The sequence below is a fragment of the Amblyomma mixtum genome, chromosome 2 (assembly GCF_055824585.1).
Source record: "Amblyomma mixtum isolate Tamu chromosome 2, ASM5582458v1, whole genome shotgun sequence".
NCBI lineage: Eukaryota > Metazoa > Arthropoda > Arachnida > Ixodida > Ixodidae > Amblyomma > Amblyomma mixtum.
Window position 1 is genome coordinate 237577940 of NC_143013.1, and position 15190 is coordinate 237593129.

Genomic DNA, 15190 nt, shown 5'->3' on the forward strand with positions numbered 1-15190 from the left:
ATCCACCCGAGCGCAACCAAACGGCTACAACGGAAAGCTCTACAGCTTTCTCAGAAACTTCGTAGTTAAAGAAAAATTCGTCCTGGTCCGGGGTTCGAACCCAGGACCACCGCTTCACCGGAGCAGTCGCTCTACCAATTGAGCTAACCGGGACAGCAAGCGTATGGTAGGGCGAGTGGATGTCAATGCGCTCGGGTGGATGTCAATGAGTAATTACTCCCTTATTATATATGCACTTGTGTTACTCCCTTATTAGACACACGTATAAATACATTAGCGCATACTGCTCGTTCCTTTGCGGTCAGATTTAAAGCATAAATACCATTTCATGCTAAAGTGAAAAGTGCGTCCAAGCCATTTTCTTTCTTTCCAACTACGATTGGAATATTGTCAACATAACCTATGCAGCATACATATAAAGGAAGGGTTGCACGTTCCTCTTTTTTTTTTTCTGCGTTTCAGTTTGCGGGAACGTATCTGCGCCTGTTTTTCGCTTCAATTTTGGCAGCATCTACGCACGCATACGACTGCCAGCGCTATTTGTTTAAATCACCGGGGGCTTCATTACACCCCAGCGTTAAACGCAGTCTCGATTGTCGTCGAAGAGGTAAATTTACACAAATTTGTGCAATGACACTGTGCATTCTCGCTTTTCTCCTATTTCCCACTCGCCGCTCGCTTGGTGGCATCGCTACACCCGCCTCTCCGCCTCCGTCGATGCAATTTCCCCTCTCGCCTCTCGTCAGGGGGGGGGGGGGGGGTGCTCTTGCGCTCGGCTCGATGCAGGCGCCGGAGGATTCACTCGGCGGCCCCGCAGAGACACACGCCGGCATTTTCACCTAATGCCACTCACTCCTTACTAAAATTATATCCGCTCGGATTCACACTGCAGACAGAATCGCAGTTAAGACCCTCAAGGGAGTTGAACTAGACCAGCCGCGGTGCGCTCTGCGATTCGTTCCCATGTATAGTCACGCGACTGAAGTTCCAGGGGCCAGAACTGGGTTCTCCCCAGCGCAGCTGCAGCCCGCAGGTGCTCTCTGCGGTCGTTACCCTGGGACATACACCCTCGTGACCATTTGTCGTTAGTCTGGGGTATCCCGTAGTAGGTGTAGGGACTCCTCACCGGGTACAATGGCGTCGAAGTAATAGGCGAGGAACCCGTAGAGGAAGATGTCCACGGTCAGCATGATGATGGCACTGCCCACGGAGAAGCCCTCGTCGAACACGTGGTCCCATCGCATGGAGCCCTTGACGTCCATCTGGCTGACCTTCTCCACGCCCAGCGTGAAGGCGGCCGGCGACAGCAGCGCCACGGCGTAGAAGACCCACGTGGACACGCGGCCCTTGAGGAACACGGCGAGCATGTAGAAGAAGCTGAAGATGAGCATCATGAGGCCCACCACGGAGCCGGCCACCTTGGACTTGTCGAAGAAGGGCGTTGCCATGAAGCTGAACATGACGATGGTCAGTCCGTACAGCAGCGACAGCACGAACACGATCAAGATGTCCGTGTTGGGCAGGATGCGCAGCACGTACACCATGAAGGTCATGATGGCCGCCACGTTGGCCACCACCACGGCCTCCACCAGAGCCCAGGCAGTCCTGCAGCGCAAGGGGAACAAGGATAGTAGGCGCGTTTTTTTTTATGCGTTGTCATCAGAATGGCATGTGCAAGCGGAAATAGCGAGCGCCGTCTGTCGGTAGCCAAAGGCAGGTCGAGACCTGGCCACCGGGTTACGAACGAACTTAGTGTACTAACTCGAATATAGCGAACCTTATAGTATGCCACCTCGGATATAACGACTTTTAGTGTGGTAACCTTGGATATAACGAACTTTAGTTTCACCTCGGATACAATGGGCTTCCTTGTTTTACCTCGGATATAATGAGCTTTCTAGTGTTATCTCGTATATAATGAACGTAAGTATGCCACCTCGGATATAACGCAATTTTGTGTCTGGACCTCGGATAAAACGAACAGTCGGCTGCTGACGCATTCAAGGGATCGACCGAGGATCGTCTGAGAGGAACACGAACCACCACCACCACTAATGGAAAAACTTTTAACGATCGCTTTTAATACAGAAGAGATTCGGATTTGCTCACAAAAGTAAACGACACGTTTTTTTTTAACTTTTCTTTACCGTTCTCTGCCGTTTTTAAACGGAGAATACGATCGGTAACACCTGACGCGTCAGAGTCCAATATCTAGGTGCGTGGGCGATTGCACAACTGCTGCGTGATTCTCCTGAGTCTCAGACCCTCAAAGACCACCTAAACGTGTCCGTGTGACTGTAGCTATGACGCTGAGACAGTTCCTGGGGGATAGGCCTTGTGGCGCATAGGAGAACACATTTTCAGCACGGAGAACACAAGGGGAACATCCTTGGTTCGCGGTGCTGAGCATATGCGTTCCTCTGTGCGCTATAGGACCTCTGATTCTAAGCACGTGCCCAATAGCCCAACACCAGGTCTTTGCAATGTGACAGGCGTGCGTGTGGGGAGAGTCGTACCAGTAGGCCGAGGGCATCATGCCCATCATGAGCATGCCCTCCTTGATCTTTCGCTCCTTCTCGAGCACGATGTTGACGCACAGGACGGAGACGAAAGGCGAGAAGGCCAGGGTCAGGTAGAGCGGCACCAGGGTTCGCCACGTAGTGCCCGGGTCCACGTATGCCGGCTTGGGCATCAGACGCACCACAATCTCGGGGAGCCTGAGGTCGGTGTTGGTCCACATCTGCGCATGCGCGGCGGAATTAGGGGAAGACTAAATTAATGCGGGGCTTCGACTGGCGCGCGAGGTTCACCGTAGGCAACCTCATAACAAAGTTCATATGCAAAGCGGGCACGCTTGCCAGATCTGCTCTTTCCTGATACGCCCCGCCGCGGTGGCTCAGTGGTTACAGCGCTCGGCTGCTGACCCGAAAGACGCGGGTTCGATCCCGGCCGCGGCGGCCGAATTTCGATGAAGGCGAAATTCTAGAGGCCCGTGAGCTGTGCGATGTCAGTCCACGTTAAAGAGCCCCAGGTGGTCGAAATTCCAGAGCCCTTCACTACGGCATCTCTCATAGCCTTAGTAGCTTTGGGACGTTAAACCCCAATAAACCAATCTTTACTGATGCATGGGCACTTCCGTGTCTGCACAGTGTTACCGTACCTTGTTTCCGCTCGCGTTGCCCGAAAGTGACGCCCACCCGTGAACGTCACTCCGCGGCGCACGTGTCACGTGACCGTCTCGTCCCCAAAGCAGTAGTAGTGAGGGGCGGCGAGCAGCGCAGCACGGGACAGAGAAGGTCACGTGGCATGTGCGCCGCGCAGTGACGTAATTTGATCGACGTCGTCGTATACGTACACAGACGGCGCGCGATTTTCGAATTGAGCGAGACCTGGCCAACATTTGTTTATCCACAGTGGCAAGGGCGATCTCGTTTCTTGAATTCTAAAGATACAAACAGCTGTTACTAATGGCCGGCTACAGAACTCTTAATTGAAGCGAGTTTACTAGGTGACACTTTCCATTTGTTTTCGAACCTCCGCCAACACTGGTATTACTTTGCCGTAAGAGAGACCTCAAAAAGCCTACTTTTAAAAAATTAGTCGCGGGCTCTTCACCTGTAATCTACGTGTACAACTCTCGGCGGGATCATACGCAGGAAGTCGCTGTACATACTACTGTCATTATACGAATCTGAATACGAAGCTTATACAGGACATGTAGAGGTGAGCAGTCTTTTAACCAAGGCCGTGGAGTATTGGTGGGAAAAGGAAAAATGTTATTCTCCACCACAGCCACCTTGAAAACATTTCCTCTGATTGGCGCAGGCGGCGCAACAGTCACCTTTTCCACTCTTGAGCCAATCAAAGTGCCAGATACGAATAAATGAGCCCTCTGCAAATTTTCGCCTGGTATGGTCGAAGAGCTCCAGACTTCCCCAAGGTGACCGTGTGTGGGGAAAATGGCCTCGTGCATTACGTCCCCGTCTCTAATTTTTTCTCTTTCACCCTACGCTTCCAAAAAGTTAAGGTGTGAGCAGTGTTGCTAGACGGCTACTATGCTGGCACAGGATTTTTCCATTGGACTATAGCTGCGTCCCATCGCGCAGATGCAAAACGATCCACAGATCTGACAGTTTGCGCATAGCTCCGCAGGGTGGCGTCGGTGTCAGTCCGTGCACCTACCTTGAGGAATGTATAGTCGATGGCCGCCTGGAGGACGCTGAACCCGCTCGAGTAGTACGCGCTTCCCGGACATAGCGCGGCGTCCGATGAGTGCACGAAGTGCTTTACCCGACACATCTCTGCGACAGGGCGAGAAGAAAAATGCGTCTCCCGTCACAAAAAATCAACGCGACGCCAATGCCGTCATTTTTTTTTTTTCAAACAGATCACTTTGCGGGACAAAAGCACAACCGAGCTGCTCGTAGGTATGTCTTCTGGCAAGTCGTCGTTCAGGGTGTGGCCTGTCCTTTGCAAACCCGTTACGTACAGCCTAACCTAATCACAACTCACCTCGTTTCGCGCTGGACATCCCAATTTTTCATTCTCACCCTGTGTGATCCAAAAGCGCCACTATCGAAGAGTGACCTTTACGAGAAACGTGGGCGTTGACCAGTGGTCAAATATGCATGGTACAGTCGCTCACGAAATGCCAAAATGAAATTCTCTTCTCGCGATGTTTCAGTACGCACGCTCAGCACAGTAATATACCAATAGGAAGCGTACTAGTCGATGTCATTGACCTTGGAGAGCAGTGTATGACCGTTAAGGAAGCCATCGCAACATGCCAATCGAGTATACTCGATCCAAACGAACGCGTCATGCAGCTCACGATTCCTACGTAAGCTGTCACAGCGAATTTGGCCCCGTTACAGCGCTGAGGCACTCCTCTTTGCATTCGTGGTACAGTTGAACCTCGTTATAACGAAATCGAAGGGGCTCCGCGATTTATTCGTTATAGCCGTTGCTTCATTGTACCGGTTCGCAACATTGGTTGCAACTGTCGCGTGCCAACAGGCTTGCCTGCCACTGTGTATATGGTGAACAACATAGCAGGCGTTTGATGTGCTGCCGATGTGCGCTGCGGGAGATTTCAGCACATGCATCGACCGCCTACCACGTGACACAATATACGTACAGTATATATGCGGGTTCGAGAGGGGGGTGGGGGGGGGGAATATTTCAGCACGGTCGGGTAGAGCAAGGAAAAGAAAAGCATAGAAGCATGAAGGGACATGCCTCTCTCGTCCGCTGGAGTGAATAACAGCTAACTTTCTAGCGAGGCAACGCAGGAATAATTTTTTTCCCGTAAATTCGCATCCCACAAAACCGTTTGCATATCACTGTACTACATAAACCGGATCTTCCTGAAGCCGCGCGGGCTTCAAATTTTAGAAACCGGGCCTTTGAGGAATAAGTTGTGAAGGACAGAGAGAGAACAGCTATATAGATCCATTTTATAGCTGTTGAAGCCGATACGGGTCTCTGTGAAAGATGGCGCCCGGCAGCAATTTCTTCGCGAGTGCCCGCTTTGCTTGGCTTTGCCGCAAAGCTCGAACGCACGCCGGCTATTACACTTCCCCTCATAGCATAATTGTCGTGTGGAGAATGCCTACTCTACGCCGAAAGTACTGATGATGGCCGCCTTATGGTGAACGGAAATTTTGACGTTAGGTTCTTTGCCGCTCGGCACCGTGAAACCAGTGCGATTCCGATACCGTCAAGCGCTCTAAACACACTGCCAAACGGCTTTAACCATGCGGGCATGCTGCGAAAACGGTAACAAAACTCCACATGGTACCAGAAAAGCAGGGCGCGCGAAGTGGTTCATATATGCAGCGAGAAAGTTGGAGAACTCCGATTTGCCACATTAAATTGTTACGTAAGCACTGGGCACCGTAATGAATTGACTCACCCAGCACGAAATGGCTAGTGGGGTTCACTGAAGGTTAGTTATATCCGGTTGCAGTAAAATATACTTCCTAAAACAAGATAATGAACGTGGACTTCTACGGGAATTAACAAGGGGAATGACAATTTCTTTACTATACCTATTATATCGTTATAAACTGTTTCGTTATAGCGAGGTTCGACTGTAGTTACGTGTAGTAAACGTGCTGCGGGCATCGAATGGAAACTGCACGAACTGCGGCTCGCTGGTCAAACCCTGTGTTTATTTTAGGGAGGCCTGCACATCAGTAACTACTGCGGAGGTATTGTCAATACCGAGCTCATTTACACCCTTTCAAATCCTGTGTCACTAATTTGAAGGATATGAAATGTACGCACTCAGTCATTTAAGCACGGAGCTTTCGGAGCATGTTTGGGAGCCAGTGCGTGTTCCTGGCTAGAGTTAGTCAACGTTCCTAGCTGAAGGTACTATACAGTAACTCCTACATAGTGGGCGATACTTTCACATGCATGAGTCTTGTAGCATTATGATGCCGCTATTTGAACAAAAGAGAAGAAACGACAGCATGTGCAGTCTTTGCCAAAAGTAACCAGGCTGAATGGCTCTAAAGATCAAAAAGTTCTTTGAAGGTGAGGACAGGGGTTCTCCTTACCATACAGAGATTTAAGAGCTTGAAGGCTGGCATAATAATCTTCAATATACGAACGAGAAGCAAACCGTGCAGCCTGGTTGCTTTTGGCAAAGACTGTACGTTAGCTAGCCATTATTCAGAGACTGGTCTTTTCTCGCTTTGCTAAAATCGTTCCTTGAAAGGGGCGTTGAAATATGTGGCATTGACGTGTGCTTTCTTTCCGTGCACTTCCGAAGCTATAGCCTCTTGTGTTACTAGGCACTCGATGCGCGTGCTTTTTTTGGCGTATATTTCGTTGGTTTCCGGTCGGTCGAGTTTCGTGGAAATGAACATTTCTGCCGCTGAATGCCTTGAAAAGTATGCGGCAATACCCTGAGGTGAGGTTTGAACGCAACTCCAGAGAACGCGCGTTTCGGCGAAAGAGACTGACGACAGGTTCCTGGGCGACTGCAGCGATGGCCACCCCGTCAGCGCGAGCGCTGTTTAAAAGTCGCTGAGTACGAGCATAGCAGCAGCAGTGAGGAATAAGAGGTGAGTGACAACAGTCTGAGCTCGAGATGTTCATTAAAGAAAAGAACACTCCTACAGCCAACAGACTACTTCTAAAAGCATCACACAACCTCCGTGACAGGGTGCGAGCAATTAACCAACAACGAACACAGTTTTCTGCCCCTTATCAACGCAGTGCGCTTGCTCAAGTAAACAGCCGTTAGTGCGACTTTGATGAAGTATAAAGCCCTCTCAGGCTCTACTTGCACCTCACGCTAGTCCTGCGAAATTAACTCTTGTGCATAGTGTTGCAAGTTTTCTAGTAGGTGGTCCACCTGTCACGGTTGGCAGGTGGCAACTTTCCCAGGTATACATGTATACCTGGGAAGGTTCCCATCTTCCAACCGTGACAGGTGGACCACCTGCTAGAAGTAGGCTTGAGATGAGTACCAGCCTCCAACTGCTCTTTCGTCGCATAGTACGTTGGGGCAGAAGTACGAGCCTCCTACAACCGCCTGGTCGCAGACCGCCCATACAAGATACGAACCCCCCCTCCACTCATTCTCCGTCGTCTCGGCCTCCGTTTCACACTCTTACTCACCGTCAAGTCCGGCGCAATGACCACGACTACGCAGGAGAGTACACACTCACAGACGCAAACATCAAACGAAAAAGTACGAAACGCAGACTTCCTCGCATACTACGACGGCGCAGAAGTACGCATCCACGAGCACTTCTTCGTCACAAAGTACGCCGACGCAAAATTACGCCTCTAAGGGCACATCTTTTTCTCAAACGACGTTGCAAGTTCATGCCATAAAACTAGTTCACGAAGTATGATTCCACGGAGTTTCACGAAGTTTGATTCCACGGAGTTTGAGCAAAGGCATTTCTCCTCACCGATGCCGACGTGCTTCAGTTCGGGCGAAGGCAGGTGCCGCAGGGGAAACCGGAGCTGGTAGGAGCCATTGTTCTCGAGGTCTGCTCCTTCGAAGAAGATGCCCACCAGGGACCGCGTGGAGTTTTGCCGATACGCCTGCGACACGAACGAGAGCAGTTCCGTTTCGGCGCTGCCCGGGCGAATTGCCGGCTTCTGACAATCATCCCAGAATGCGCTGCCACTAAGCTACCCCGCTTCACGACTGGCTCGCATATATGTGACGTCACAACGCGGATACGACTCCACGAGCGCACAGACGTATCGCGGTCTGATCCGTACCGAAAACGACTGCGCTACGTGTGAACACTTGCACTTGAGAAAAACGTGGCCAGAATTTGCGCACTGCTGCGCATGTCGAATACGCTGCGCATGTCGAATAGGCTGCGCTTCGGCTGCCATATACCACGCTGGCTGTGGTGACTGGACAGCGCGAGGGTGCTGGCCACTCATAAGGTAACCTGACGCGCGCAGAGCTTTTAAGAGCCTGGTCTGGACTGGCGAATGCATCCTCGAACTGCGCTGGCGAAGCGAATTGCCAGCGCGTGGGAAGTGCAGAACGTTAAAGCGAACGTAGCAAACGCCGCTGTCTCACCTATGGCTCGAACACTACTGTGGGAACGCGCTGGGAAGGGCTGACGGGCACAGCGATATCAGGGGATATTGAAAATTTCGCAAGTGCGCTTTCCCGCATAACAATGTTGCCCCAAACAAGATGGCCGACTTCGCTATAAAGGAACTACGTGGGCTACAGGACAGGCGCCAAAGGTGTGGATAGAATGTAAGAAACGTATTTTGGAAGAATCAAACAAAAAACCAGTCTTTCTTGCTTTGTTTCAGCTGGAAACGCATGATCAGCCATCTTGTTTGGGGCAACATTGTTATGCGGGAAAGCGCACTTGCGGAATTTTTAGTATCCCCTACTGTCCTGACTATAAGCACCGAAGGTGTGGTGCAGTAACGGGCAGGGCATTAGTTCAGCAACGGCTTTGGCTGTGGGGAGAGGCTTACGGGGCGCAACCATTACTTTTGTCTGGACTTCCATTCGTCCGTTGGGCGTGTCAAGCTGTATGGGAGATGACATTTTACATGCAGTCACTCTTTTGTCATTGTCCACGCTCCGACTTCTTCGGGAACCAGGGGGCTATACTAAGGGCGGTTCGACAGCACTGAGAACCGAAGGTAACTAAAGGCACACCGCACCTCTTCCATCTCCTCGGACGAGTTGTACATGGAGTAGTTGAAGCCGCTGGTGTAGGTGTTGGCGTTGAGGAAGTTGATGAGGTTGCGCATGAACTCGTGCGTCTGCGGCGTGGCCGGCGCCGCCATCACCTCGCCGGTGAGCTGCGACAGGTGCGAGGGGGTCAGCAGGCGCACGTGGCCGATGGGGTTGTAGTGGGGCGGCTTCGAGCTGGGCTTGAGCCCGCTGCGGATGCTCATGAGCGAGGCCACCATCAGCAGCGGCATCACCACCTCCTGCGACCGGCAAGGGAAAGGAAAGGGTTATTATGGAGTGCACAAACAGGCACATGTGTAGACCGTACGTGTCATCCCCTGCAAGTTTCCCGTCCACAGACTCATACCACAACGTTTGCTGCATCATTCTTTCGGTTTGGTTTATGGGGTTTAACGTCCCAAAGCGACTAAGGCTATGAGAGACGCCGTAGTGGAGGGCTCCGGAAATTTCGACCACCTGGGGTTCTTTAACGTGCACTGACATCGCACAATACACGGGCCTCTAGAATTTCTCCTCAAAAGAAATTCCAGCCGCCGCGGCATCATTCTTTCCTCGCTCAGCCAAAGACTGGAACGGCCTTCCACACGACGTCGCTGCAACCACCTGTCCATCCTCATTTTTGAATTGTATAACTGCCAAATTTAACGAATAACATCTCTGTACATAAAGTTTGATTCTATCTGTACCCACCCCTTATGTAATGCCCCCTAACTGGGGGTCTTTTGAGGTAATAAAGTGATGTGATGTGGTGATGTCCAACATTTCCGGACAAAATTGTTGAACACCTAAGCATTGCAAGACACCGTTATGGAAAATATTGAAGTTAATGGTCCATTCTTCTGATACGTGGCAAAATCTTTCTTTTTAAGTGTTTGGTTTGGTTTATTGGGGTTTAACGTCCCGAAGCAACTCAGGCTATAAGGGACGCCGTAGTGAAGGGCTCTAGAATTTTCGACCACCTTGGGGTTATTTAACGTGCACTGACATCGCACAGCACACGGGCCTCTAGAATTTGGCCTTTATCGAAATTCGGCCGCCGCGTCCGGGCTTTTTAAGTGTTTGTTTCCATCGATGGCATCGAGCTGTTAAATCTGCCATGGAAAACCAATGGGGTACGATTTTGACGATAACAAAAATGGTAATTCCAAATCAGATTCCAAAACTGGCGTCGGTTTATCTGCGGATATTTTGGTTGCTATATAGTGAAATATTGCGTTATATGGAAAAATTGCGTTCGCCGACGGTTTCCCGCTCAAAAATGCTTTTGTCCAGAATTTTTGAGTATGAAAAAGAACTTGGGCGTAACCAGAGAGCAGTGTACACATATGGCAATCTCATAGCGTTCAGAGTGAGCTCCCAAGGTACGACAGGGTTTCCAGTGCGTTAACAATGCGAAATAATGTCCACCAAGCCACAACATCGAGGCTGAACTCAGCTACTAACTCCAGAGGCTAGACTCAGCTTCGCGAAGCACTCGACGCTCAAGCCGTACGGCCATGCTTACAAACGTTGCAATTGTTACCTTCTTAATAGAATGCTGTGGTGTTTGGCGGACTCATTGCGACATAGTGGCACACCAGAGGTATTACTGTACCAAGTCCGGCTTCCTCAGCGCCTGTCGCGCACGCTCTTCTGGTCGTGTGTAAAAAGGTAATAAATTAACTGTGGCTTAGCTCTGGTTAAGTCTGAGTGATTGCGAAAGCAATAGCTCCCTGGCTGCGCTTGGCTCTGCTGGTGGTTTGGCATGGCTTCGCCTTTTGTGCAACTAAAGGATTTACTCTGTACACAACATGGTTTCTACTGTTTGTTTGCCTTTCTTCATCTGTCTCCTCGGCATGGCGCCGGCGTTTGCGCGCAGCACGTCGCCCCAGCGACGCCTTGCACAACTCCTCAGACATGACTAAGCGGAGCGCGCCTGCAGTGCCCCGTTTATCCTCTCCTAGCGAGCGCCCTCACGCGGCGGGCCGAGGAGGCCGTCACGGGGTAGCCGCCGCGCCGAGCGAAGGAACGACTGCGGCCGAAGAGACGAGTTGGGGCCCCTGCTCTCCTCTGGTCGTGACGTCACGCTGTCACGTGGTCGTGCGCCGCAGCTGCGCCGGAGCGAAGGAACGACCTCCACCGACGGCAGAAAGTGCTAGCAGTATTGCTTTCGCAATAAAAGCCCTCCGTCGTCATCGGAATTGTGGACTGCTGTGCAGTCATCTGCTTCTCACGCATGTCGCTCGGGGCTAAGGCGATGATGTGCGACCACACTCACCCAGAACGTCTTTGCCTTTTCCGTCTTCTTGAGCAGGTAGTTGCGCCATATCAGGGCCGACAGCTGGGTCCAGAACATGTTACGTCGTGGCACCGCCATCTGTCGAGCGAAGAGAGAGATGCACAGCAGATAAGAGGGAGGGAAAGGGGGACATAACGCAAGGGTGAGAGTGCTAATAGTGAACTGTGAGCATTCACGCAAAAAAAAAAATGTTCGTTTATTGGGGTATAACGTCCCGAAGCAACTCAGGCTATGAGGGAGGCCGTAGTGAAGGGCTCCGAAAATTTCGACCACCTGGGGTTCTTTAACGTGCACTGACATCGCACAGCACACGGGCCCCTAGAATGTCGTCGGCATCGAAATTCGGCCGCCGCGGCCGGGATCGAACCCGCGTCTTTCGGGTCAGCAGCCGAGCGCCGTAACCACTGAGCCACCGCGGCGGGGCGAAAAGAAAGAAAAAGGGTTCTAACGTATTTAAGCCGAGTACACGTGCGAAAGCATGTGTTTAGCCTCATTGGCTCATTGTTTTGCTTTGCTGGGTCGTCGGCACGTCTTGCGACGATATTAGACTCAGGCTAATTAAACTCTGATCGAGGCTAAGATGATCTCATCTGTTCGCGTTGCAGATGGAAGTTGATGCAGACGACGATGTGCAGTGCACAGCGCGAGAGCGTTGCAGTTTAACACGAGGTGCGCGACTGTGGCGATAGCGTAGTGCTGTCAAGCAGTGGTCATGGAAGCTGATCTGTTCGCGCCGACGTGGGTTCGAATCCCGGTTGCGGTAGTATTTCTTTATTTGAACCGCCGCAATGACTCAGTGGTTATGGTGCTCGGCTGCTGACCCGAACGACGCGGGTTCGATCCCGACCGCGGCGGTCGCATTTCGATGGAGGCGGAAGTCTTAGAAGCCCGTGCACTGTGCGATGTCAGTGCACGTTAAAGAACCCCAGGTGGTCGAAATTTCCGGAGCCCTCCACTACGGCGTCCCTCATCGCCTGAGTCGTTTTTGGACGTTAGGACCCCATAAACCATAGACTATTTATTCATTCAAGATCAAGACTTCGGCGATGAATCTGCTTTTGCAGCTTGGGTCGTGAAGTAGAGCTTCTGATCTAAAAAGGCTGATGTTCAGTTACATCATTCAAGAAGATGCAGCTCCAGTGGAAGGGACACCGAGCTGTTGCGAACTCACTAAATGGTGGAAACTCTCACTTCTTTGCGACGGCGTTGGTGTCTCGCGACATACAAATGCGTAGAGAAAAGACGGAGGCGTTGATCATTAGGCAGGAGCTACGCGAAAAGGGTGTGAACATTTTATTGGCACGTTTAATGCAACGTATGAGACGGGGCACGCACACACAGACACGCGTGGTGTGAAAAATATTCGATCTTGTTCACGTCAACAGCATCTTTCAAAATTTTATGCGACTGCGGCCCGGAAAACATCAAAAAGCAGGTAGCGTGCTGTCGAGCGCATAGCTCGCCCCGGAAGAAGCAAGGTTCTCGGTACGCCATTTTGTTTTTGCTGCAGAGTTTTGAAAGGACAATCTGATGCACAGCGACAGCTGCATGACTAAATAAACGACCCTAACCATCCACGTACATACAAGTGTATGTGTCCAGATCTAAGTGCGGAAAGTTAAGATGGTCTGCCCTAGCAAAAAAAAAAACACCATTTTGCCCTTGCTCGCGACTTTGGGCCTCAGATTCAGAGTAACCTGAAGAAGAGGGAAAAAAAAAGCTTCGCAGTGAGCTTAAGGAGAAGGCCAGCTTAATGTTTCACGTGAGAAGTTCGTTCCAAAGGTAGACAAAAATTACATTCATTAGAGCAGGCGCTATCGGTCTCAAACGGACGAAAACGAATGCAGGATATGTGTAATGCCGCAGGGGTTAAAAGGCGTAGTGTGTGTGTGCGCGCGCGTGTGTGTGCGCGCGCGCGTATGTGTGCGTGTGTGTGCGCGTGTGTGTCTGTGTGTGTGTGCGCGCGCGTGTGTGTGTGCGTATGCGTGTGCGTGTGTGTGTATGCGTGTGCGTGTATGTGTGTGCGCGCGTGTGCGTGTGTATGCGTGTGCGTGCATGTGTGTGTGTGCGCGCGCGTGTGCGTGTGTGTACGCGCGCGCGTGTGTGTGTGTGCGCGCGCGTGTGTGTGTGTGTGTGTGTGTGTGTGTGTGTGTGTGTGTGTGTGTGTGTGTGTGTGTGTGTGCGTGTGTGCGCGCGCGCGCGGGGGGGTGAGGGTGGGTGGGTGGGTTGGTTGTTCTTTCGTACACTGACCGCACAGTACACGGGGCTCTAGAATTTAGTCGGCATCGAAATTCGGCCGCCGCGGCCAGGATCGAACCCGCGTCTTTCGATTTGAGTGAGTGAGTGAGTGAGTGAGTGAGTGAGTGAGTGAGTGAGTGAATGAGTGAGTGAATGAGTGAGTGAGTGAGTGAGTGAGTGAGTGAGTGAGTGAGTGAGTGAGTGAGTGAGTGAGTGAGTGAGTGAGTGAGTGAGTGAGTGAGTGAGTGAGTGAGTGAATGCGCGTGCGTGTGGAGAGGGCAGTGTTTGTGGAAAAAGGCTCTGATTGAGTTTTCTGCGCGAAATAAAGTATGGTTTGCTATGACCCCTTCGCTACATTCTCATAAACTTCATTCTCATAAACCAAGAAAATCGTATTTATACGATTTTCTTGGTTTATGAGAATGAAGCTGTGGGTAATTTCTTGTCCATATGTTCCGGCTGTTGCTGTAATGTAGAAAAAAAAAACCTTCCGACACCGGGAATCGAACCCGGGCCTCCTGGGTGAAAGCCAGGTATCCTAGCCACTAGACCATGCCGGAGCACGGGAAGCAATCGCGCTGCTGTCCTATATGTATACAGCGACAGCCAGCGCAATCTTATCTGCCTGTTCCTGTAGTTTTTATTTGTGGTAGATATCTAAGTGACGAACCATCAACGTAAAGTGCAGGTTGGCGGCAGAGTTGGAAGTGCCGTCATACATACAATGCATTTTTTTTTCTCGAGCGAATGGAGGGGGTGCCAAGATTCCACTTCATAAATTTTGTCGCTAGACAGCGATAGCCAACCAGGCCGTTTAAACGAGCTTACGCAGCGACTGACTTCCGGAAGAGTAACTGTGAGAGTAACTGTTCTAAGGCTTTTTTTTCTCGGCAATTCCATCTTCTTCGCCTGAAGGCACCTACCGAGCAAAAGGGCTCTAACGGACGGAGCTGCAAGTTCTTTTGCTAAAAACAATAGCAAGACCGGAAAGCTAGCGGTAGCACTGTTATTATGTGATTCGAAAGTATGTTGTTAGACGCGCATGCCGCAGTTCTTCGGTCCCGCACACCGGAACGGGCGACGCAAGACTTCAGAGAATAGCGATGAGGAATCCGCTTAGCTCGAAACACACACACACGCACACACGCACACACGCACGCGCGCACGCGCACACACACACACACACACACACACACACACACACACACACACACACACACACACACACACACACACACACACACACACACACACACACACACACACACACACACACACACACACACACACACACACACACACACACACACACACACACACACACACACACACACACACACACACACACACACACACACACACACACACACACACACACACACACACACACACACACACACACACACACACACACACACACACACACACACACACACACACACACACACACACACACACACACACACACA

At 51.2% G+C, this 15190-nt stretch overlaps 1 protein-coding gene and 1 non-coding gene across 7 annotated transcripts in view; both read right to left on the minus strand.

Moving 5' to 3' along the window:
• LOC149363053 (cholesterol transporter ABCA5-like) overlaps positions 1-15190 on the minus strand; it is a 144022-nt gene that overhangs the window by 37340 nt on the left and 91492 nt on the right. For all 6 annotated transcript variants that reach the window (XM_089573351.1, XM_089573347.1, XM_089573352.1 and 3 more), the window contains 6 exons: positions 11463-11561; positions 9172-9444; positions 7932-8067; positions 4183-4301; positions 2517-2740; positions 1127-1605 (listed from right to left, as the gene is read on the minus strand). In XM_089573351.1, the coding sequence (XP_089429477.1) occupies positions 1127-1605; positions 2517-2740; positions 4183-4301; positions 7932-8067; positions 9172-9444; positions 11463-11561 (1330 nt within the window). The remainder of the gene's footprint in view (positions 1-1126; positions 1606-2516; positions 2741-4182; positions 4302-7931; positions 8068-9171; positions 9445-11462; positions 11562-15190) is intronic.
• Positions 14210-14281, minus strand: TRNAE-UUC (transfer RNA glutamic acid (anticodon UUC)). Its single transcript has one exon. It is a non-coding gene; the product is annotated as a tRNA-Glu (tRNA).